Raw genomic sequence first — 25,411 nt, forward strand, 5'->3', positions numbered from 1 at the left:
CAACAGAAATGAGATGTCTGGAGCTCACTCATCCCCTCTGAAAGTATACATCACTAAATGAGATTGCACAAGGCACTTGTCAGTAAATACTTCACATCATTAAATATTAAATAGGTACCTGAATAGATTATTTATTCACAGAAGTTTGTTACCTACCTTCTACATCACATGACTACCACAGTTTATTATCACAGAAATGTCCATAGGCACTGAGCTGGTAGCATTTTTCTTTTTTATATACCTACAAAACATTTCTTTTGGAGAAAAATACATAGAATCACAGAATCTTAGAATAGCCCAGGTTGGAAAGGACCTCAAAAGATCATCTTGTCCAACCTTTCATGGGAAAGGAAGCCTAGATGAGATTATCTAGCACCTTGTCCAATCACATCTTGAAAACCTCCAGCGATGGGGACTCTACCACATCCCTTGGGAGGTTGTTCCAGTGAGTAATTGTTCTCACTGTAAAAAATTTCTTTCCTATGTCAAGATGAAACCTCTCCCAGTGCAACTGGTACCCATTGCCCCTTGTCTTCTCCATGTGGTTCCTTGTGAAGAAAGATCCTCTGTCCTCTTTGTAGCTGCCCTTTAAGTACTGGAATACTTTGACAAGGTCCCCCCTGAGCCTTCTCTTCTCCAGGGAGAAGAGACCTAACTCCTTCAGCCTTTCCTCACAGGGCAGGTTCTCCAGCCCTTTGCTCATCTTCATGGCCTTCCTTTGGACCCTCTCCAGTCTTTCTGCATCTTACTTGAATTGTGGGGACCAGAACTGGACACAGTACTCCAGGTGCGGCCTGACAAGCGCTGAGCAGAGTGGGATGATCACGTCTCTATCTCTGCTGGTAATGCCCCTGCAGATGCAGCCCAAGATCCAATTTGCCTTTGTTGCTGCAGCGGCGCACTGCTGACTCATGTTCAGCTTGTCATCCACCAGGACCCCAGGTCCCTTTCAGCAAGGCTGCTCCCCAGCCACATGGATCCTAGCCTGTACTGGGCTCTTTGGTTATTCTGACCCAGGTGCAGGACTTTGCACTTGTCTTTGTTAAACCTCATACTGTTCTTGCTAGCCCACTCTTCCAGCCTGTCCAGGTCTCCCTGTAAGATGGCTCTCCCTTCTGACGTGTCCACCACACCACCTAGTTTGGTGTCATCAGCAAACTTGGTGAGGGTGCTTTCAATCCCATCATCCAGATCATTTATGAAGAGGTTGAATGGCATGGGGCCCAGTATCGCTCCCTGGGGGACCCCACTTGTGACAGTATGCCAGCCTGAGTAAAAACCATTGACCACCACCCTCTGAATGTGGCCTGTTAGCCAATTTCCCACCCACCTCGCAGACCACCCATCCAGTCTGTATCTTGCCAGTTTGTCCAGGACAAGGTTGTGGGAAACAGTGTCAAATGCTTTGCTGAAGTCCAGGTAAACAACATCCACTGCTCTCCCCATGTTGACAGAAAATGTTATTTTGTTGTAGAAGGTGATCAGGTTAGTCTGGCATGATTTGCCTTTGGTAAATCTGGGCTGGCTTTTCGCAATCACCTGCTTCATTTGGCTTGTGATAGTTTCTAGGAGGACTCGTTCCATTACTTTCTCAGAGATTGAAGACTAATGGGCCTGTAGTTTCCCTGGGCCTTGTTTTGGGCCCTTCTTGTAGATGGGTATGACATTTGCCCTCTTCCAGTCATCAGAGATATCCCCTGATCTCCATGGCTTTTAAAAGATTATAGACAGTGGTCTTGGGCAACAATGTCAGCCACTTCTCTTAATACCCTGCAGTGGATTCCATCTGGGCCTGTAGATTTATGTGGGTTGAGCCCTTGCAAGAGAGGCCACAGACCAGCCCTTCTTCCACTACCGGTGGGTCAACACATGCATTGTTGTAGTGCTTTGATCCTGTGATCTGGGGTCCAGCTACATTAGTAAAGACAGAAGCAAAGAAGGTATTGAGAACCTCTGCCTTGTCAGCATTATTAGTAACTACTTTCCCTGCCCTGTTCAGCAATAGGCCTCTGTCTTCCCTGTGCTTCTGCTTACTGCTCATGTACCTGAAGAACCCTTTCTTGTTGTACTTGACATCTTTGGCCAATTTCAGTTCTAGCTGAGCCTTAGCCTTCCTGACTGCATCTCTGCATGCCCTTGCAAGGTTCTTGTAGTCCTCGATGGCTATTTGGATGCCTTTCCATAGCCGGTATGCTGCTTTATTTGCTTGTAAGCATACCCAAAAGCTCTTTGTTAAGCCAGGGTGGTCTCTTGTTCCGCCTTCTTCCTTTTCCTTTGTAGAGGATGGAGATGTTCTTGCGCTTCCAGGATGCTATTCTTGAATAACTCCCAGCACTCGCAAGCTCCTTTGCCCTCCATTGATGCTTCCCATGGAATCCCTAGCAGCTGGGCTCTGAGCATCTTGAAGTTGGCTTTTCTAAAATCCAGGGCCTTTGTCCTACTACTGGTCTTCAGTGTGTGCAGCAAAATCTTAAACTCCATGATGCTGTGTCCGCTGTTTCCAAGGCTACCATTGGTAGTTATTTTGTCAAGTAAGTCTCATCAGTTTGTAAGCAGTAAATCCAGCAACGTGCTGTTCCTAGTTGGCATGTCCAGCATCTGTAGCAGGAAGCAGTCCTCAATGCGTTCCAAGAACCTGATGGACAACTTGTGCACCACTGTTGTTTTCCCAACAAATGTCTGGGTAATTGAAGTCTCCCATGAGGACCAGGTTCTGTTGGTCTGAGACTTCCTTGAGCAGTTGAAGTAAGGTTTCGTCAGCCTCATCATCCTGATTGGGAGGTCGGTAACAGATACCTACCATAAGATCCCCATTGGTGACGATCCCTCTAATCTTGATCCATAGCTCACCTCCATACACTCAAATTTCTCTTTTACGTAAAGTGCAACTCCACCTCCTCTTCTTCCCATCCTATCATTCCAAAAGAGTTTTTAGCCATCCGTTGTGGTCTTCCAGTCACGTGAGTTTTCCTACCAAGTTTCTGTGATTCCTATGATACCAAAACTCTCAGGCTGGGCACAGAGCTCCAGTTCCTCCTGTTTGTTGCCCAGATGATGTGCGTTGCTATACATGCAATTGAGGTGGCTGGACTTAGGCTTCTCACCTTTGGAGAGGGTTAGGGAGCATTCCACACTGCTCTTGTTAGGTGTGCTCATCCAACCTGTTGCTTATGAATATGCAGGTGTCACAGTTTTGGACACTCTCCCCCCCCCCCCCCCCAAGTTTGTTAGTTTAAAGCACGATTCACTAAGTCAGTCAATCTGCTAGAAAAGATTCTCCTGCCTCTTCTAGATAGGTGGATCCCATTTCTCCCCAATAGGCTGTATTCATCAAAGAACACCCTGTGATCATAGAAACCAAAGCCCTGGCTACGACACCAGCCACGAAGACAGGTATTGATCAATGATGCATGATGCGTCGACTTCTGCCTGCGCCTCTATCCCTGACTGGCAAGACAGAGGAGATCACTTGGACCCCCAGGGCTCTGAAGTCCTGCTTGATCTTGCCCAGGCTATGCTTTATCGTGTCATTGGTGCCCACATGGAAAAGAAGTAGGGGATAGTAGCCTGTGCTTTTAACCAGTTGTGGCGGTCTCTCTGGGACATCCCAGATCCTGGCTCCTGGCAAGCAGCAAACTCCCCTTGACTGTATATCAAGCCAGCAGATGGGTGCCTCAGTGCCTCTCAGCAGTCACCCACTACTAGCACTCACTGCTTCCTATTGCAGCATTTAGTATGTTCTGCTGTGGGAGCAGATCAGAACACCTGGCATTTTTTTTCAAGAGTGACTGTTAGAATTTGTTGTGCTGCATGTTTGCCAAGCCCTTGAAGAACTAGTTTTACAAGGTCAGGTTGGAGGATGGCCTTGTGTAGGCCCAGGAAGATGTGGCTGAAGACAGTCACGAGTATGTGTATGGGATGTTTTTATCTTTAACTGTTCTGAGGACTGGCAAACATCCCAGCTGAGCCAGATATGCGCTCCTCTGTTAGTAGTATTGGCTGTATGCTGTTAGTTCTTTCTAGATCTTTGTTGAAACTTATATAAAGTTTGATCCTTTTGTGAAATAAAGGGAATCTTGCACAGAGAGCTTGAGCGCTTGATTCAGTCACCGCAGATGGTGAGCCCGACGTGATCAAGGGAAGAAGACAACGTGACGGAGAGAAGAAGGAAAGAGGTGATTCCCCTCCACTGCGGAGACCACACAATCTAACGGGGAGAGTTTTGAAGAAGTGGCCATGACTCTGAGAAAATAGGAGACAGCAACCCCTGTGGAACAGGTGAGTTGCGAGATTGCGGTAGCATAGGGCAGTCAGCTTCCCAGGAGCATAAGCTCTACTTAAACGCTTTGCAGCAGATTTTATGGGCTTCTGGGTATAAAGTAACAGAGGGACCAATTGTTTTGCTTTTAATATGGGTAAAGGATAACTGTAACTGGTTTCCCACAGAGGGAACTTTTGATAGCAAGGTTTGGGAAAGAGTCAGGGAGCGTTTACAAACACGAAAAAGTTTGGCATTTGGTGTATCAGAAAATTTAATTATGACATGGAGATTTATTTATATTGTGCTGGTGCATTTACAGCCGGCAGTGAAAATCATACCAATACAACCTGATATTGCTTTTGAGGAGACAGTTTGTAAGCAGGCTGCTAATGAGCAGGATTCTGATTCCAATAATAATTCTTCTGCATCAGGCAGGGTGGACTCTGAAAAGGAGCCGGATTTATATCCCTCATTACATCCACCACCGCCTGCACTAATACCATTAATGCACACACCCCGCTGGAAGGCAGACAGGCAGGCAGCGGGCGGGCAGCACAGGCTCCACGGGGTTGCCGACCCTCACCACCACATACAGGTCCCCGCCGCCTTGCTGCTGCCTCCCGCCGCTTTTGCACCCGCTTCGCCGCCACTGCCTCCTGCGGTCTCTGTACCCACCACGGCTGCCACAGCCGCCACGGCCGCCACCATGCCACCGCCGTCCCCCATCCACCCACCCCAATCACCTGGTACTCCCTCTCCAGGGTTTGCAGAACTTAAAACAGAACCTGGCTTTGCTGTACTGCCTGTATCTCCTTCTTCTACTAATCCCTCTAACTCTATGCCTCTGTCTAATCCTGTGGCTCCTGCTTTACAGAGGTGTGGAGAAAAAACTATAGTGCCTTCAGCTCTGCCTTTAACAGAGTTTGATGCTAAATGTGATGATTCACTTAATGATTTGGGAAAAAATAAAAATAGCTTGATGCAATGCTGTCGAGAAAAAGCTCTACAGCAAGGAGATACCATGTTTACTTTTCCTGTTATATACAAACCCCATAATCCACCACAGCATGACAGTTTACCTTATGAAATGATAAAAGAATTACGGAAATCAATTTGTGAAAATGGGTTACACAATTCATTTACAATGGGACTAGTGGAAACAATTGGAGGGACTTATACTATGACTCCTTGGGACTGGAAACTGCTTGTGAAAATGGTGTTGACTTCTGCTCAGTATTCTGTATGGCAATTAGAATACAATGATTTGTCAGTGGAACAAATTATGGACAACTTGTCATCAGGGATACTTATAGATCAAAACATGTTACAAGGAACAGGCCCTTATATTACACCTCAGGCACAAGCAGCTTTGCCAAAGCAAGTTTTCGATCAAGCCACTCATATTGCGATCATGGCTTTATGACACGTACCCGAAACTGGGCAAGGAACCGCTTCATTTGCCTCTATACGACAGGGTTCTCAGGAACCATACATATCTTTTATTGATTGCCTTCAAGCCGCAATAACATGGCAGGTAGAAAATCTGGAAGCTGCAAAAGCATTATTATTTCAATTGGCTTATGAGAATGCAAATACAGACTGTCAGGCTGCACTGAAAACAGTTAGAGGAAGAGCTACTGACATTGGGCAGTATATTAAGATATGTCAAAATGTAGGGACAGACACTCATAGAGTTAACATGTTAGCTGCTGCACTGTCACAGCAACTAAATGTTAATCAAGTTACTATGAAATGCTTTGAGTGTGGAAAATTGGGACATATGGCTAAGCAATGTCCTAACCGACAGAAATCCAAACGTGATAAACCTGTAAATCACTTCTGCCCTCATTGTAGTAAAGGATATCATTGGGTGAATCAACACAAATCAAAATTTGACAAAGAAGGTAATCTCTTCCAGGGAAACTACAGGAGGGGCGCGAGACCCAGTACCCCGCAAACCAACAGGGTCTGGAATTCAGTGCAGGCACCACTAACCGATGGGACTGCTACACAAACAGGCAGCACGCAAGAACCATCTATGACCTCCAGCCCGCAACTACAGGGAGTGCCGGGCTGGATTTGGCAACAGCAGCCGACCTCTCAATAAAAGAACAGAGGATTTATATTGTGGGGACTGCAATATTCGGACCTTTGCCTGATGGCATGTTAGGATTAAGAATTGGACGATCTAGTGCTATGACACAGGGAATAATTGTATACCCTGGAGTTATTGATTCAGCTTATCAAAGGGAAATTAAAATCATGCTAGCTTCAATGCAAATTCCATGTACAATTCCAGCGAACACAAAAATAGCTCAATTAATACTGCTTCCTTGCTGGCTACCTCAAAACATGCAAAATATTCGAGGCAACGGTAGCTTTGATAGCACCGGGAGTCTTTTGTATTATGGTCACAGGAAATAACACAGCAACAGCCAATTTTAAATTTGCAAATTGAGGGTAGATGGTTTTCAGGATTGCTAGATACCAGAGCAGACGTTTCTATAATATCAAAAAAGGACTGGCCAACTTCGTGGCCATTGCAAATGGCTCTTTCTACAATTGTTGGTATAGGAGGCACTTGACAGCCCATGCGAAGTGCCAAACTTTTGTCAGTAAAGGGGCCTGAGAAGCATGAAGCATGGATTCAGCCTTATGTACTTGATTCATCTGTAACTTTGTGGGGCAGAGATTTATTGAAACAATGGCACATTACCCTAACCACAGTCAATTCAAATTTATCCTAAGGGTCACTGATGTAAAACCCCTGCTCAAACTTACGTGGCTAACCTCCGCGCCTGTTTGGGTCGATCAGTGGCCGTTAAAAGGGGACAAATTGATACAAGCACATAAATTAATTCCAGAGCAGTTGCAGCAAGGACACATTGTCACTTCAACTAGTCCATGGAATACACCGATTTTTGTTATTCCAAAAACGTCAGGAAATGGAGATTATTACAGGATTTACGAGCGATAAATGCAGTGTTACAACCTATGGGGATTACCCAGCCGGGGAAGCCAAATCCTACAATGATCCCTAAAGAGCGGGAATTACAAGTCATTGATTTAAAAGATTGCTTCTTCACGATTCCTTTACATCCTGATGATTGTGCACATTTTGCCTTTTCAGTGCCTAGTGTAAATAACGCCGAGCCTATGCAGCATTATCAGTGGACAGTGCTACCTCAGGGCATGATGAATAGTCCTACTATATGTCAGATAGTAGTTGCTGCGGCTATTCAACCGAGCTGAGATGCATTTCCAAATGCTATAATGTATCATTATATGGATGATATTTTAATTGCAACAGAAACAACACAGTATTTGGAAAGTTTTGTGCAACCTCTTGTAAATTCTTTGCACACCTTTGGACTTCAAATTGCTACAGGAAAAAATAATAATTCTAGATATCGCTTTACATAACCATGCTTTTGAAACTAATCTGAATTAACCTTGGTATTTTAGCTGGTTTACTCATAAGAATATATCTGAATTAAGTCTTACAGTAATCATGCCAATATGATGTCATGCTGAATTGTGGATCCCTGTAAATATGACCAAATTGTGGGAAAGGGAATAAGGATTAAGTCAATTATCAAGGCTTTTAAAGCGGACAATTAGTCACCCAAAACAGTTTATAGGATGGCTCATTGCCTTTATAATATCAGCTATCATTAGTGCAGCTACTGCCGCCATTGCTACCATCGCGCTTGTGAAATCCCTCCAGACTGCTCACACAGTAGCTAATGTATTAAAACCTGTTACGTCTGAAATGAACACCCAGGTACAAATTGATCAACAATACTAGCATGATTGGATGCTTTAGAAGCAGTGGTAATTTGGCTTGGAGTGTATTGGGTTTGTGTGGCAAGGTTTTGGTAGCAGGGGGTTACAGGGGTGGCTTCTGTGGGGGCTGCTGGAGGTTTTCCCCTGTATCTGACAGAGCCACTGCCGGCTGGCTCTAAGACGGACCTGCTGCCGGCCGAAGCTGAGCTGATCAGTGATAGTGGTAGCACATCTGTGCACACACACAAAAAAAAAAAAAAAGAAAAGAGGAGAGGGAGAGATAGAAAAAAAAAAAATAAAAACAAATGGCTGGAGAGGGGAAAGAGAAATGCGGTTGCGGAACACACAGAAATGGCAGCTGAAGAGTGAGAACATGTAAGAGAAATAATCCTGCAGACACCAAGGTCAGTGAAGAAGGAGGGGGAGGAAATGCTCCAGGCACTGGAGCAGAGATTCCCCTGCAGCCTGTGGTGAAGACCATGGTGAGACAGGTTGTTCCCCTGCAGTCCATGGAGGCCCCCGGTGGAGCAGATATCCACTTGCAACCTGTGGAGGACCCCACGCCAGAGCAGGTGGGTGCCTGAAGGAGGCTGTGACCCCGTGGAAATTCTGCGCTGGAGCAGGATCCTGGCAGGACCTGCAGAACTGTGGAGAGAGAAGCCCACGGAGCAGGTTTTTCTGGCAGGACCTATGATCCCGTGGGGGACCCATGCTGGAGCAGTATGCTCCTGAAGGACTGCACGCCGCAGAAAGGACCCATGCTGGAGAAGTTTGTGGAGGACTGTCTCCCATGGGAGAGATCCCATGCTGGAGCAGGGGAAGAGTGTGATTGTCCTGGTTTCAGCTGGCATATAATTAACTGTCTTCCCAGTAGCTGGTACAGTGCTATGTTTTGAGTTCAGCATGTGAAGAATATTGATAACACTGATGTTTTCAGTTGTTGCTCAGTAGTGTTTAGACTAAAGTCAAGGATTTTTCAGCTTCTCATGCACAGCCAGGGCACCTGACCCAAACTGGCCAACGGTGTATTCCATACCATGTGATGTCCCATCTAGTTTTAGGAACTGGGAAGTGGGGGGGGCAGGGAATCGCTGCTCGGGGACTAGCTGGGTGTCGGTCGGCGGGTGGTGAGCAATTGCCCTGCGCATCATTTGTACATTCCAATCCTTTTATTACTACTGTTGTAATTTTATTAGTGTTATCATTATCATTATTAGTTTCTTCTTTTCTGTTCCATTAAACCGTTCTTATCTCAACCCATGAGTTTTACTTCTTTTCCCTATTCCCTCCCCCATCCCACTGGATGGGGGGGGGAGTGAGTGAGCGGCTGCGTGGTGCTTAGTTGCTGGCTGGGGTTAAACCACGACAGTGATGAGTGCTGCTGCTGAGGAGGATGAAGTGACAGAGATAACGTTTGATGAACTGACCACAAACCTCATTTCCCATTCCCCTGTCCAGCTGAGGAGGGAGTGATAGAATAGCTATGGTGGGTGCCTGGTGTCCAGCCAGGGTCAACCCATCACATAGAGATAGAGTGCATTACAAAATAGATGAAATTACATTGTGATTGGGAATTTCGAAAACAAGGGCTCTGTGTAATTTCTTTACAAAGGAATGAAAGTGTATGAGATTGGGATTAGGTGAAGGCGCATTTACAAGGTGCATTTGCTACTAATATTGCAGGAGAGATCTAAGGTCTTGCACAGATATTACAAGATCAAATGGGAAATATACAAAATTAGCAGAACAAAATGTTTTTCAAAGAATTGTCTAATAGTGTTAAATGATTAAATCCAAAAACATGGTTTGAAGGTTTAAATCTGTGTATCCAAATTTATATTGCTATTGGAGGGTTATTAATCATTTGTGTGTTTGCCGCAATCAGAATCATCTGAGGAGCAGTACGAGGATTGCATCAGTTTGAAGCAAGAGTCCTCGCTGCCTTCCTCATGAATCTGATGTTCCTAAACAAAAAAGGGGGAGATGTGGGAGTAGCTCGGAACACCTGGCATTTGTTTTCAAGAGTGACCATTAGAATTTGTTGTGCTGCATGTTTGCCAAGCCTTTGAAGAACTAGTTTTACAAGGTCAGGTTGGAGGATGGCCTTGTGTAGGCCTGGTAAGATGTGGCTGAAGACAGTCAGGAGTATGTGTATGGAATGTTTTTATCTTTAACTGTTCTGAGGACTGGCAAACATCCCAGCTGGGCCAGATATGCGCTCCTCTGTTAGTAGTATTGGCTGTATGCCATTAGTTCTTTCTAGATCTTTGTTGAAACATATATAAGTTGGATTCTTTTGTGAAATAAAGGGAATCTTGCACAGAGAGCTTGAGCGCTTGATTTAGTCGCTGCATTCTGCTGGTGTGGTTTGTCCCTGTGAATCTTGCTCATTGGATTTTTCCACTGCCAAGACTTCATATTTGTTGTTGGTTGGCACATGAGGAAGGGGAGTGAAGTGACATCCTGTTCCCACAGGTCACCAGAGACCGTGGTGCCTCCTTCTCCAACGTGTTGTCTGTTCATTGTTAAAGCTCTTTGTCTGGTAGTCCTTGGAGGTCAGTGTTACGGGGACCTAGTATTTCTTCTTGCAATATCTCAAATAATACTCTCTTTCTTGTTCACCCTCCCTAATGCAGCATAGCCTGCTATCTTCCTCCTGCAGCTCCTCCACTCGCTTCCTGAGTGACTACACCTGAGCACACCTTGCACAGGTGGAGCTTGCACCCTCCTCCACCCAGGAGGTGGGGGGTGCAGTCTTTGCAGCCCTGCATCTGGACAGCAGCTTTCCTAATAGGAAGCCCTGTCTGGGTGGCTGCCTCCACTCATCCCAGGCTAGCCTGGTTAGGTAGCTGATTCCTGACTGCTGCAGAGCACAACCCTTGTCCTGGTCTCTACCAGCATGCTTCTGACAACCTCAAAGCACTGCCTAATAAGCCCTTCTAATTCCCTGGAGACCTCAAGCTGCTGGGTAGGCTTGCACAGTCACCAGCTAGCTAGGGTGACCATCAGGGCTGCAGCCTAAGCCAGAAGGTGAGCAGAGCAGGCAGCAGCTCGATAACTGGCAGAGAGTGCAGCCCTTCCCACACACCCTGCTGCACAAGCTGCCGAGACCACCCCCAACAGACACCAGTCCCTGTTTGTATGCCCTGCCACACAAACTGCCTACACAGCTCCCAGATCACTGGCACTCCCTAGGAGCTGGTTATATGCAGTTTGAAATGGCCACAGGGACAGCCGGCACCACCCAACTGTTGCCCACCCCTCTCGCGAGACCTGTCGCCTATCAGCCACTTTCTTCCCCACAGACAGCCCAAGAGTGTCGGAGGCACAGAAATCCTCTCAGACACCCACCCCCCAGGTACCTCGCAAGCCTTGCACTCCTCAGCATGCAGCAACTGCTGCTAGCATTTGCTTACTGTGGTTTGAACCGTGGAAGAAATGACTGAAATCTGTAGGAACGCACACAAGAATTAGAACATAGTCATTACTATGGGTTTCCGATGGTTTTCCATGGGAAAAAAAATGTCAGGAAACTACTAGCATGCTTTTCCACAGTTGAAACACTATGCTTCTAAATCTGTTCCTACTTACAGAGTACTAGTTACTTGGTTTGAACATAGCTGGAAAAGTATAGGTATGTCTCATGTTTAAAATGCATGTAATCAATTTTTCATCATCTGAATTCACTTTGATGCAGAAGAGACCAAGGTGTTTTGGGTATTTCTGATGGGAGCCTAGTGTCAGGGAGCAATAAAGGCCAGCTGCTCCACAAGCAAAGGTAAGCCAGGAATGGAGCACAAGAATAAGGCAAGCAGGAGCAGTTACCTCAGCAACAAGGAGCCAAGATGCAGAGCAGCAAGTCTGCGTCAGGATCAGGGCTAGAGACAGTGGTCAGGGTCAGACACAGTCCAGTGTTCACCCAGCAAGTCCATAGTGATAAGACAGGTCCAAGGCCAAGCCAGGAAACCAAGCCAGTGGGTCCAGGTCACGGTCAGAATTGTAGAGATCCAGAACCAGGCACAGACATAGTTGCTACACAGCTGTGATGTAGCACAGGCAGGGGCCAATGGTAATGCCTCAGCTTAAAAGCAGCTCCCAGGGGAAAGAAGTGGAAGGCCTTCACTAGCAGCTTTCTTCACGACAGCCCTTATTGGCGAAGGAGCTGACCTTGGACTCAGCCAGGTAAACTCCCAGAAGGGAGGGAATGTGCTCCAGGCCCTGACACCTAGGTTACAAACATTTTATTTAAAAAGTAAATTGATATTGATTTAAAAAGAAAAAAAAACCCCAACAACAACAAACTTCTATCATTCCATGTTCTTCCAAACAAGAAAATAGGTCACCAAAAAGTGTTCTGCAGCAACAAAGAGCGATGCAGATGTTTACAGTGCAGTCATCCTGGAGATAACTGAGTGGATTCACATTAGGGATTATTTTAGCCCACCAAATTTAGTCTATTTGTCCTTTTCATATCAGGTATAAATTTTAACACAGTTAGAAGTTGCTTATGAACTTACTTTATCAGGAGTTTTAGAAAAATTCATAAACTTAATAGTTAAGATGACCTTCTGTCATGGTTTAACCCCAGCCAGCAACTAAGCACCATACAGCTGCTCACTCACTTCCCCCCACACCCAGTGGGATGGGGGAGGGAATAGGGGGAAAAAAAAAAAAGTAAAACTCATGGGTTGTGATAAGAACAGAAAAGAAGAAACTAATAATGATAATGGTAACACTAATAAAATGACAGCAGTAATAATAAAAGGATTGGAATATGCAAGTGATGCACAGTGCAATTGCTCACCACCTGCTGACTGATGCCCCATTAGTCCCCGAGCAGCTATCCCCCCACCCCCGCTCCCCTGCAGTTTATATACTAGATGTGACATCACATGGTATGGAATACCCCATTGGCCACTTTGGGTCAGCTGCCCTGGCTGTGTCCCCTCCAACTTCTTGTGCCCCTCCAGTCTTCTTGCTGGCTGGGCATCAGAAGCTGAAAAAAAATCCTTGACTTTAGTCTAAACATTACTTAGCAACAACTGAAAACATCAGTGTTATCAACATTCTTCGCATGCTGAACTCAAAACATAGCACTGTACCAGCTACTAGGAAGACAATTAACTCTATCCCAGCTGAAACCAGGACACCTTCACAGAGCAGCAATGAGAACTGGAATGATAGGCTATGAACCTATTCTGATGCAGATTAGGCTTGATACCAAGAAGTACAGAATTAATAAAATAGAATCTAAGACTGTAAACCTGAATAGTGGCCTTTAACACTCAGGTCAAAGGAGAGAGATTACAACAATAATATGTCACAAGTACTCAGTGAGCCAACTAGGAAAGATGCAGTCCTAGATTTGTTATTTGTGAATAGAAAAGGACTCATGGGGGATGTGATGATAGGAGGCCACATGGATGGACTTGGCCACAGTGATCAAAAAATGGTAGAGTTTAAAATTTTTGGTGCTATGAGAAAAAAAGTCAGCAGAGTTACTACTTGAAATCCATTTCAAGAGAGCAAACTTTAAGCTACTCAGGGAGCTAGTTAGCAGTGTCCCCTGGGAATCTGCCTTTGAAGTATTAGGGGTCTATGAGAGCTGGTTAGGTTTCAAGAACCACCTTTTAAACGCACAGGAGCAGGAAATTCCACTGTGTCACAAGTCAAGCAAGCGGGGCAGAAGACCAACTTGGCTGAACAGGGAACTCCTCTTGGAACTCAGAAGGAAAAAGAAATTGCATGATCTCTGGAAGCAAGGTCAGGCTTCACAGGAAGATTACAGAGCTGTGGTTCACATATGCAGGGAAAAGACACGAAAGGTCAAAGCTCAACTAGAGTTGAAACTGGCCAGGGTTGTGTCAGACAACAAGAAAGGCTTTTTTAAGTATGTTAATAGCAAGAGGAGGTCTAAAGAATACATTGGACTGATACTTGTTGAAGATGGTCACCTAATAGGGATAAAGAAAAGGCAGAGGCATTCAATGCTGTAATAATACTGATAGACCTTGGGCTGCCCGGCCCTCTGAGTTGGAGGACCATGACTGTGGGAACAGTGACTTTCCATTTGTGGACACTGAAATTGTGAGGCACCAGTTGTATCAGTTAAATGTTCATAAGTCCATGGGGCCTGATGGGATTCATCCCAGAGTACTGAAGGAGCTAGTGGATGTTACAGCAGGACGCCTCTCAATCATCTACCAAAGGTCTTGAGAATCTGGAAGGTCCCCAATGACTGGAAGCTATCCAATGTTATTCCAATTTACAAGAAGGGCATGAGGGAACTACAAACCTGTTAGTCTAACCTCAGTACCTGGAAAAATTATGGAGAAGACCATGCTTGGTGCTATTGAAAGGCATTTAAAGGACAGTGCAATCATCAGGCACAGTCAACATGGGTTCACAAAGGGAAAGTCCTGTCTAACTAATTTAATATCCTTCTACAATAAGGTCATCTGCTTAGTGGATGAAGGGAAGGTGGTGGATCTAGGTTTCTGGATTTTTAGTAAGGCTCTTGATACTGTCCCTCACAGCACCCTTCTGGACAAGTTGTCCAACTGTGAGATGAACAGGTACATGGTGCGCTGGGTGAAGAACTGGCTGAACAGCAAGGCTCAAAGGGTTGTAGTGAATGGGGTACATCTGGCTGGCGACCAGTCACCAGCGGTGTTCCTCAGGGTTCAATTCTAGGGCCAGTCCTGTTCAATATTTTTATTAAGGATCTGGATGCAGGAGTTGAATGCGCCCTTAGTAAGTAAGTTTGCTGATGATGCCAAACTGGGAGGTGCTGTTGAGTCTCTCGAGGGACAAGAGGCCTTGCAGAGGGATCTGGATAGACTGGAGCATTGGGCAATCATCGGTGGCATGAAATTTAACAAGAACAAATGCCGGATTCTGCACCTGGGATGGAGTAATGCTGGGCACAAGTATAGATTGGGAGAGGAGTGGCTGGAGAGCAGCCCTGCAGAAAGGGATCTGGGGGTGCTGGCTGACGGTAAGCTCAATATGAGTCAGCAGTGTGCCCTGGCAGCCAAGAGGACAAACCACATCCTGGGGTGCATCAAACACAGCATAACCAGCTGGTCAAGAGAGGTGATTATCCCTCTGTATTTAGCATTGTTGCGGCCTCACCTTGAGTACTGTGTGCAGTTCTGGGCCCCACAGTTTAAAAAAGATGTTAAGGTCCTTGAATGTGTCCAGAGGAGGGCAACAAAGCTGGTGAAAGGGCTAGAAGGCATGTCCTATGAGGAGCAGCTGAGGACACTGGGTTTGTCTAGTTTGGAGAAAAGGAGGCTGCAGGGTGACCTCATTGCTCTCTACAGCTTCCTGAGGAGGGGAAGTGGAGAGGGAGGTGCTGATCTCTTCTCCCTGGTATCCAGTGACAGGACGCGTGGGAATGGTTCAAAGCTGCATCAGGGGAGGTTCAGACTTGACATTAGGAAGCATTTATTTACCGAGAGGGTGGTCAAACACTGGAACAGTCTTCCTAGAGAGGTGGTCAATGCCCCATGCCTGTCAGTGTTTAAGAGGCATTTGGACATTGCCCTTAATAACATGCTGTAACTTTTGGTCAGCCATGAAGTGGTCAGGCAGTTGGCCTAGATGTTTGTTGTATGTCCTTTCCAACTGATCTATAATATAATATAATAGTATTCATAGCAAATCTCTAGAGACTGCAAGCAGATAAGGAGCCTGAATCTTTTCAGATCTGCATCTGTGATATTACCTTTATAGAAATAGTAAATAATATTAAGAAGTTTTTGATAGAAACTGTTAGCATTATAATCTGACAGAAAATAAAACTGACAAGTTCAGAATTAACAGGAACACACAAGGTTCTATACCGTAAGGTAAATTATTTGGTAGTTATTCTAATTATCCAGTGGATGTTAGGAAAAAAAATAATGTAGTAGCACTTGTTTAAAAAAAAAAGTCAGTAGAGCTTTCTGTGTCAAATTCATCTCTAGTGCAACTCTAATGAAGTCAGCAGTGTTTCATAAAGGAAAATTTGGTGCACTGACAACATATATGTATACTCCTTATGTATCCTTTTGAGTAAAAAATTAAAAGATACAGCATTACATACTTTACTGAGGAATAAAATGAGTCACAGAAGAGTATAACTCTCAGTTTCACTGTAATGTGTATTACACGATCCCTTTTACTTTAATTTTAACATGTGAGCCTATAGCTCTGTATACTTACATCTCCATCTAGTGGCCTCTGATCAGCACAGTCCCTGGTTGGGCTAATGTCCTGCCTCATCACCCAAATAGGTTCTTTTGGTTCATCAGGGGTATAAGGAGAACGAACAGTTCTTGTCTTCACTTCCTCAATAGCTTCTTTAATATCTTTGATGGCCAGTGATATTGCATCCCTTTTTTCCTTTCTGCACCTCTGTACTGACTCTCCTGAGTTGGCTGTGGCCCTAGAGCCAGGTGACAGTTGACCATTGCTTTCATGCCCCCTGCCAGGGAGAGCATGAGCATGCTCCAAGCTCTGCTCTGCCTCTAGCATATCTTCAGCAGCCTTGCCAAAGCTCTGAGAGCTCATACTCTGTTTCACCTCTGCCACAATCTGATCAATATCTTCCTCTTGTTCATAGCTGTCCATTCTTGGATATGGAGCAAACTCTGCCTCTTTCTCAGGGCTGTCCGACTCTCCATCAGATCGTTCATCATAATGGTGAAGGCGGGCACCAAGAGCTTCCTTGCGATAGTTGTCAGCTTCCTCCCTTTCCCACTCATAGAGCTGAAGCCCTTCCCTAACATCAAGGTCCAGCAAATCCCCTATCTCCTCATATACATGCTCCTGCTGCCTATAGTCAGCATAGGGCTCAGCATACCGCTCATCCTCTCCTTGGTGGAGGGGCTCATGAGCGTAGACATAACCCGAGTATGCTGCATTCATGGCTTCCTCGTGTTCAGTGGAGTAGAAATGTACATGATCAGGCAGTGTTCGATTATGAACAGCCTCAGTGTGCTCTGCTTCAGCATTTTCTGTGTACTCCTCAGACTCAGGCCTGTACTGCATTGCATATGTACTCTCATCCTCATTCCCCTGTACTATATCTACATCATAGCCATCCTCTGCTGTGGCTATAACATCCCCTTCTACCATGTCCATGTGATAGTGGAAATCACTCTCAGTGCTGGCTGATCGAGCTAGCATCCCTTCCTCTTCCTGCCCAGACGGTACCCCTTGGTTGCTGTTTCTGTGCCTTGAATAGCAGATCACAGACCGTTGTTCCTCTTCTACCTGTGAGTGCTCCAAGTCAGCTTCCACTGATTCATTCATATCTTCATTTGCTGGCTCTTCATTCACCTCCACCTCAGATGGTATGACCAAATGGTTCATGGAAAGTTCTGGTGTGTGGGCCACTTATTCTATAGACATTCTGTCTACCAGGACTAGAAAGAAATTAAAAGAGTGGTGTTATTAAAAAAACCCAAAACACAACCACAAACAAAACAGTCAAACAAAAAAGCCCCACAATGTGGAGTCAACAAACCCCAGAGTAGCAAAAGGCACCTTTGCTTCTCCAACAGACAAAGTTTTGGCTTCATCAGCTCTGAAGTCAGAGGACAACCAGCACAACAGCATGACCTTCCAAAGCAAATTGATTTCTACCAGCACCATTCATTCAGAGATGGGACCACAATTCCTTTGAGAATTGCAGTTTACAGTTTTATGGACAAATTCTCTGGGAAAGAATCCACTATCTCAGACCAGTCCAAGAGGTGCTTCTATGGACAGGCCTGACATCTAGACAATGCAGACAAGATGCACATCAAAGCAACTGACTTTTACCAGGGGCTCGATTGTGGTAGAGATATTGTGGTAGGATGTGGCAGTGTAAAATGACAAAGAGATTTTATCCCATTGCAGTAGTCTGCAATTGGTCAGATATATGATACCTTTGCAGACTAGACATTTCCAACATGATATCTTCAACTGAGATCCTCATCCTAGGGCACCTTTTAGTCAATGGAGAGAAAAAGACACTTTCAGGGTGCAATGCAAAGTGCCCATTTCTCTTCCCTAGAGAAGCAGAAGATAGCTAGCTCCAGTATACACATCTTCATGAAATGCATATAAAATTATGCAAAATTACTTCTGCCCCAAATGTCTTTCCTAAAACAGGGAATAGACATTACAAATATTCATAACTGTGACCCTTGCCACATTGAGACTAGTGAGACATTTTAGTTTTACCAAATGCATTCTGCTCAGAGTAAAAACATCTGAAATGATGACATAATTACAACAGAGGTCTGCCAATGATCATAATTATATACAGCATGGAAAGAAGAACCTATAAGAATAACCTATAAGAATACAGCTTATCCTCTAGATGTTTCTCAGAGCAACCAAGTTTACCTAGCTCAGAGGGTACAGCTTTTACCTGCCAATTGCAGCTATTCTGAACCTTGTCCAATGTTTTAAAATGTAGTGTCATAAGACCATCTCATGTATTTCAAGTCTAATCATGTACCCATGAGAAAAATATAATTTTAGCCTGTGGTTTACTACCAAATATAAGGGGGTGTGGGGGGAAATGCCTGTCAGAAAAATATTTTGATATAGAATGATGCTATAAAAAGATGCTATAAAATATGTAAGAAACCAATAATAACTGAAAAATAATTCAATGTATAAAATAGTGTGGCAGTACCCCCTGCCCCTCCCCCCACCTGATGGAAATGAAACTTCTCCAGGCAGGGAGGAGAGGAAAAAAACCCCAAACCCTAGAGGCTGCAGGTTGAAAATTGAACTGACCAATCTGACACGTGCCAGGTACATGGAAGTGTTGACCTTTCGGTCAATGGGGATTAAAATGACCAAAGATCAGATTCGACAAGGGTATAAACAGGGTCCCGCCAGAGGACATTTTGGAAATCAGTCCTCCTTGGAGCAGTGGGTCTGCAGTCAGGGACTCCCCCTTAGGTCAGGACGCCGCCCGAGGTAACACCTCAAGGGAGAAAGTGCTTCCCCAACTGAGGGAGAACCCGCCACGGGGGCAAGGGGAGGAGGTCCCACTGAGTGGCAGACCCCGCTTCTGCAGCTCTCTGTCACCTCAGGATGCTGGGAGTTTATTTCTTTTTCTGTCCTCTCTATGCCCTTTTATCCAATCATCTTGGGCATGCCTTGGTTAATCCAGCACGATCCGATGACTCGTTGGGCACAGAGACGAATTTACCTTCCTGCCGCTGAGGCGGGGGCTGCTCCTGCTCTCCCTCCTCCTGCCATGGCCGGCGGGGTACAGGGGGCTCTGGCAGCGGTAGTTGGCCAGGGTTCCAGGCTAGTGCCTGCCGGGTGTCCCCGAGTCATCTGCTGGTTGTTGGGGGCACTGCCGCCAGAAGTTAGGGATTTTTGCACGTCTTTGAGCAAAAGCAAGTAGCGACCCTACCCTCTGCCCCCCCATCAGGTGTATCATTGGTCTATAGTGCTGTTACCAGACGCTCCTCTCCCCTTGGGTCGTATCTATCCTCTGTCACGGCCAGAGGTGGTGGCCTTGACAGCTTATAGTGAGGATGGCTTAGCCCAGGGTTTTATTCGATACTCCACCCCTTGGTGCCCTTGTATTTTTTTGTAAAGAAGGATGGAGACTTGAGGCCATGTGTGGACTACTGGGGATGGGGTGGAAATTGTAATGGAAATACCTTTAAATTGTTGTAACCCATACCACCACCCGAAACACCATCCTGAGCCTTGAAAAGCATGGTCTGTGGCAGCACAGCACCCCAGAAAGAATTGAGTCAGACAATGGGACTCATTTTCCTAAACAACCTCATAGACACCTGGGCCAAGGAACATGGTATTGATTGTATCACATCCCCTATCACGCACCAGCCTCTGGGAAGATTGAACAATACAATGGACTATTACAACTTATACTGAGAGCCATGGGTGCTGGGATATTCAAGCACTGGGATGCAAATTTAGCAGAAGCCATGTGGCTGATAACACCAGAGGATCTGCTAACTGACCTGGCCCTGCACAAACAAAACCCCTACCTACTGCAGAAGGAGATAAGGTCCCCGTACTGCACATAAGGAACTGGCTGGGAAAAACGGCATGGGTTACTCCTTTCAATTGCACTTGGTAGGTAATGCGGAAGGATGGGGAAATCCAATGTGTACCTGTGGCAGTACACCCGCCCCAATAGGAAACAAAACCTCTCCAGGCAGGGAGGAGAGGAAAAAAAACCCATACCCTAGAGGCCGCAGATTGAAAATTGAACTGACCAATCGAGATGCGCCAGGTATACTGAAGTGACCTTTTGGCCAATAGGGATTAAATGACCACAGATCATATTTGACAAGGGTATAAAGGGGGTCCCGCTGCAGGACATTTTGAGTCAGTCCTCCTCAGAGCAGCAGGTCTGCAGTCAGGGACTCTCCCCTTGGGTCGGGACGCTGCCCGGGGTAACTCCTCGAGGTTGAGAGCCCTCATCTTTTAGGTGAGTGACATGCGTAGTTTGCGTCATCATTTTAAATCTTAAGAATTCTTAAGTTGGCTGTGTAGTACTCATTCCCCCTACATCATTGAGCCTGTGGTTTACAAATGTTACTGGAGTTCTAACTAACTTTTTACTGAAGAATAAAGCTGAGCGTTGACACCTGTTGGATTTGATTGTGCGTGCCTCTGTAACATTTTAAGTTGGCATAGTCGGCAGGATGGTGTTAATAGAGGGATTATTATGGAAGCACGGCTGTAGCCCTTCCCCCCCCAGAGATAGAATGGGCAAGGGAGCAGACACGTCTATTGGAATGAAACATTGAAATTATGCTAGCACAAGCAAAAAAAACCCACCCTAGTATTACCCAAATCTGAAAGTTAATGATGGGTACGGACCCTGAGGATTGGGATGGGGACATCTGGGGAGACTCTGATGAAAACAGCTCTGAAGAGATAGAGGAATTGGAGGAAAGGGACATGCGACGCCTTATTAAAACAGAAAGGCACACGGGTCCACACGGTGGGAGCCCCCGAACCACTATTCGCACAACCCCTTGGTCGGGACCCAAACTCAGCAAGCTAGGTTTTCATGCAAGCTGGGCGAAACCAAAACTGAAGCATTTGTGGAGAGTTTCTTTAATGGGGGAGATTGGATATTATTGAGTGATAGCAAAGCGAGAGGTTACTGGGGACCGGGAGTGTTTCTGAGTGACGGACCGGCGGGTGATCAGTCGATAACGTCCTGAGTAGCTTACTGGGCTGGGGGTGTGGACCCCAGGGAGAGACGAGAACCTATTACTATCCGGGTAAAGGGACTGTCGGAGTTAACGGAGGGAGTGCAAAAAGCCGCCTGTGTTCAGGCTATGTATGATAGAGGGCAGCAAGGGATACCGATGACTGCACCGGTGGACCCCCGCCACCTCAGACCCCTTATTAGAGGTCTGCCGGACGCTTTAAAGATACACGTCCAGTCCGTCAGAGAAAGAATCCAGGGGGCCATTGAACGCAATCAGCAGAACCCCCAGAGGCCGCCCGCGCACGTGATGACCTGGGCGGAAGTACAGCACAGCATAGTAGTTCACGGGCGCGAGATGGGATGGGCGGAGCCGAGCGGTGGCACGGAGGGCAGCAGGAAGGTCCGGCCAGCCAGTTGTAAACTCCGCCCTGAGCGGTCTCAGCCGGTCGGGTCGGAACTACGATCCCAGAAGGAACGCTCTCTGGAGGAAGGCACCGGCGCTGGGGGCACGCCGAGCCGTGCTGCACGGGCAGTCCACTGACGACATCCGGGAGTGGAATTGCTGGAGGGGAAAGCTAGAGACCAAAGGGAAGCGCCAGCAACCCCGCCCCCTCGGGAAGAGAAACGCGACCCTTTCGCGGCACTGCGAGAGGAACTGGAAGGGCTGAAAAACTAGAAGCTGCGGTTTGGGGTTCAAGGCCGCCCAGTCCGCATGGTGAATACCTGCCAATGGTCTGCTGATAAAGAGCCTTATATACACATTCCTGTGGGTCCAAGACGGATAAGTTTAGAATTCTTAATCGATACATGGAGCCCAAATTAGTGTTTTAAATGAACGACAAGCTAGTGAGCTGGGAATGAAACCATCGAGAAAGGGTATAAACATTATAGGAGTGACAGGGGCGACAGAAAAATGCCCCATAGCTCGAACTCAATTTTGGTTACTGGGGGAAAAGAGAATGACAGCTGTGGAAGTGACTTTAAGCCCCTATGAGGGAAATATACTGGGATTTGATGTGCTGGCAGGCAAACAATGGTACCTACCCAATGGCAGGGTGTGGAGCTTCGGAGTCAGGGAGGCAGAGGCTATCCATGTGAGAACATTGCAGGTTGCTCCTGCACTACTGCAATCTAAAGTAACCTGTGTCCCCCAATACCCACTTCAAGCCGCGGCCAAATGGGGCATTTCGGAAGTAATTAATGATCTGGAGAAAAGAGAGATCATGTCGCACACATTCCCCTTATAATTGTTCTGTTTGGCCAGTCCACAAATCAGATGGAAGGTGGCAACTAAGAATTGATTACAGGAGATTGAACAGTAATACCCCCACCATTAACCGCTGCTGTTCCAAGTATTACCTCAGTAATAACAGCAATACAGGCCGTGGCCCACCCATGGATGGCTGCTTTAGATGTCAAGGATATGTTTTTTATGGTTCCCCTAAGGGAAGAGGACAAACCCCAGTTCACCTTCCCTTGGGAAGGGACACAATACACTTTTAATCGACTTCCCCAGGGATATAAGCACTCCCCCACTATTGCCCACAATGCTTTAGCCAAGCTCCTTGATGGTGTGGAAGTACCATCAGGCATTCACATATATCAATATATAGATGATATCCTCATCGGTGGGGATAACAAGGAACAGGTAGGGCAAGTGGCTGAGGCTATCTGGAATCTGTTAGTCAAGAATGGGCTAGACGTTCCATCTTCTAAATGTCAAGGTCCTGGACAAGAAGTCAAATTCCTGGGGGCATGGTGGATAGCTGGAGTAGTTGTGGTACCTGACGATACTCTATCAGCTATTGAAAAGGGACAGACTCCAGGCAATAAAACGGAATTACAACAGCTGTTAGGTACTTTGGGCTACTGGAGAAAACATACACCAGGGTTTTCAGTGATTGCCCGCCCTCTTTATGACTTGCCCCGAAAGAACAGGAAATGGAATTGGACTTTGCAACATATGGAAGCCCTTAACACTCTGAAAGATGAGCTTAAGGCTTATCAGAGACTAGGCCCATTGCACCAGTGAGATCCATTAAGGGTGGAATGGGGATTCACTGAACGTGCCTCATACTGTGGCGTGTTTCAAAAGGGGCCACAGGGACCAGCTAGACCGTTATTATTCTCTTCCACTTCATTTAAAGAGACTGAGCAACGATATTCAGATTGGGAGAAGGGGGTCCTTTCCCTCACTAGAGCAGTTAAAGAGGCTGAAAAGCTGCGTACCTCACAGGATGTTATAGTACAGGGTCCTTTCCCTCTCTTAAATTCAATCCTCAGTGGGTCACCTCCTCCCGAGGGAGTAGCCCAAAAGGCCACAGTTAGGAAATGGTATGCATACCTAGAAGGGATAAGCCAATTGCTCCCACTAAAGGAGGGTCCGACTAAGGTTTTCAAACTATAGCAACCTGTGAACCCTGATCCGACCTTGTTGGGTTGACCTTATAAACCTTCTCTGATTGAGGAGGCACCCGAATTTGTGGCAGGCTCAGATGTGCAGGGAGTGTGGTTCACTGATGTGTCTGCCCATCGAGTGAGATCAAAATGGCACTATAAAGCAGTGTCATTGGAAATTGGTACTGGGAAGACAGTTGAGGAAGAGGGTGAAGGTAGTGCACAAGTAGGAGAACTACGGGCTTTATTACTGGTCGTAGAGAATGGTGCTACCATCATCTATACTGACTCTTACGCAACCTTTAAGGGCGCTACAGAGTGGATATGTCAGTGGGAATCTAGTAAGTGGGAAGTAGGTCGTGTGAAAGCGTGGAGGACAGAGGACTGGCAATGTCTCCTGGCAATAGGGAGATCCCGACCTTTACGGGTGGGATGGGTGAAGGGACATGCTAGGCATGGAACGCCAGCTGCGAAATGGAATCAGCAGGTGGACCACCTGGCCCAAATCAGGATGGTCACCAGTGAGAAGGAAGATTGGGATAGACTAGCTGAATGGTTGCATATCAAGCGAGGCCACTCAGGGAAAGCAGGTCTCTATTATGAATGCCTATCTCAGGGTTGGCCAGTGTCTATGAAAACCTGTGAATCAATTCTCACAGCTTGCCCGCAATGCCAAATAAGGGTTAAGGCTAATCACCCAAACCAAGCTCCAGCCCAGCATATCAGGCAAGGCAAGGCTCTTTGGAGCACGTGGCAGGTGGATTACATTGGTCCTCTGAAACCATCCCATGGGAGGAAATATATTTTGGTAGGAGTGGAGGTAGTATCAGGATTGTCTATGGCAACGGCTGTTGGCACAGCTTCTGGAGACCAGACAGTCCAGGCTTTGCGAGAATGGTTTGGTATTCTACCTATTCCTGAATGTATTCAAAGTGATAATGGGGCACATTTCACAGCCACAGTGGTACAAGACTGGGCGCAAGGGGAAGGCATCAAATGGGTGTTTCACACCCCATATTACCCCCAAGCTAATGGTATAGTTGAGCGAACCAATGGCTTGATCAAAAAACATGCTGATGTCTCACGCCATAACTGGGACACACATTTAGCACAGGCAGTTTTTACTGTTAGTAACCGATGGGGAAATTACGGTAGTCCAAAAATTCAAGCATTTGGTCCTACAGGACCATTAAGGGGCAAGGACTCTATACCAGACAACCAGAGACACCAGTTCCCACTGGAGACATATGTGGGCCAACCTGTCATGGTGAAACTGCCCTCCATTGATATTGTTCCTATGACCTTAGCAAAACCCAGAGGCCTGTATGCCTGGGAAGCCTTAGACGGGAACGGAAAGACTCACCGCATCAGTGCCTGGTGGATAATCCTAGACTTCTAACCCTGTGACCCGGTTTTAAGACCAAGGCCTAGTTTGTGCTTTTTTACAGGACCATGAAGAAACGAGCCATTCCAGTGCTTCTACCAGTAGCGATGACGGTGGCAGGCGTGGATGGTGAAGATCTGGCTGATAATGTCGTGGCAAAAATGATGGACATTAATATATCGTGACCCCTTGAGCTCACATGGGAGCAATGTAACAATTATAGTTGGAGTTTCAGATTGTATGGGGGAGGAGGTTATACTCATGTTGTTTATAGTTGGTCACCAGATGCGACTACCCTCCAACTAGCCCATGAGATCACAGGGTGGAGTTGGAACGGTACTACACTATGCCCTGAAATTCCATAGGGGGACTATGTATGATA

The 25,411-nt window shown here is 46.3% G+C and overlaps 2 protein-coding genes across 5 annotated transcripts in view; both read right to left on the bottom strand.

The window, feature by feature from the left end:
• Nucleotides 1-25,411, bottom strand: part of LOC126035252 (amyloid-beta A4 precursor protein-binding family A member 1-like) — a 157,435-nt gene that overhangs the window by 73,752 nt on the left and 58,272 nt on the right. For all 4 annotated transcript variants that reach the window (XM_049793584.1, XM_049793583.1, XM_049793585.1 and 1 more), the window contains exon 2: nt 16,256-17,460. In XM_049793584.1, the coding sequence (XP_049649541.1) occupies nt 16,256-17,407 (1,152 nt within the window). In that variant the 5' untranslated portion in view covers nt 17,408-17,460. The remainder of the gene's footprint in view (nt 1-16,255; nt 17,461-25,411) is intronic.
• Nucleotides 1-25,411, bottom strand: part of LOC126035374 (uncharacterized) — a 168,861-nt gene that overhangs the window by 36,124 nt on the left and 107,326 nt on the right. The gene's annotated exons all lie outside the window — the stretch shown is intronic.

The sequence above is a fragment of the Accipiter gentilis genome, chromosome W, assembly GCF_929443795.1.
Source record: "Accipiter gentilis chromosome W, bAccGen1.1, whole genome shotgun sequence".
NCBI classification, from domain to species: Eukaryota; Metazoa; Chordata; class Aves; order Accipitriformes; family Accipitridae; genus Astur; species Astur gentilis.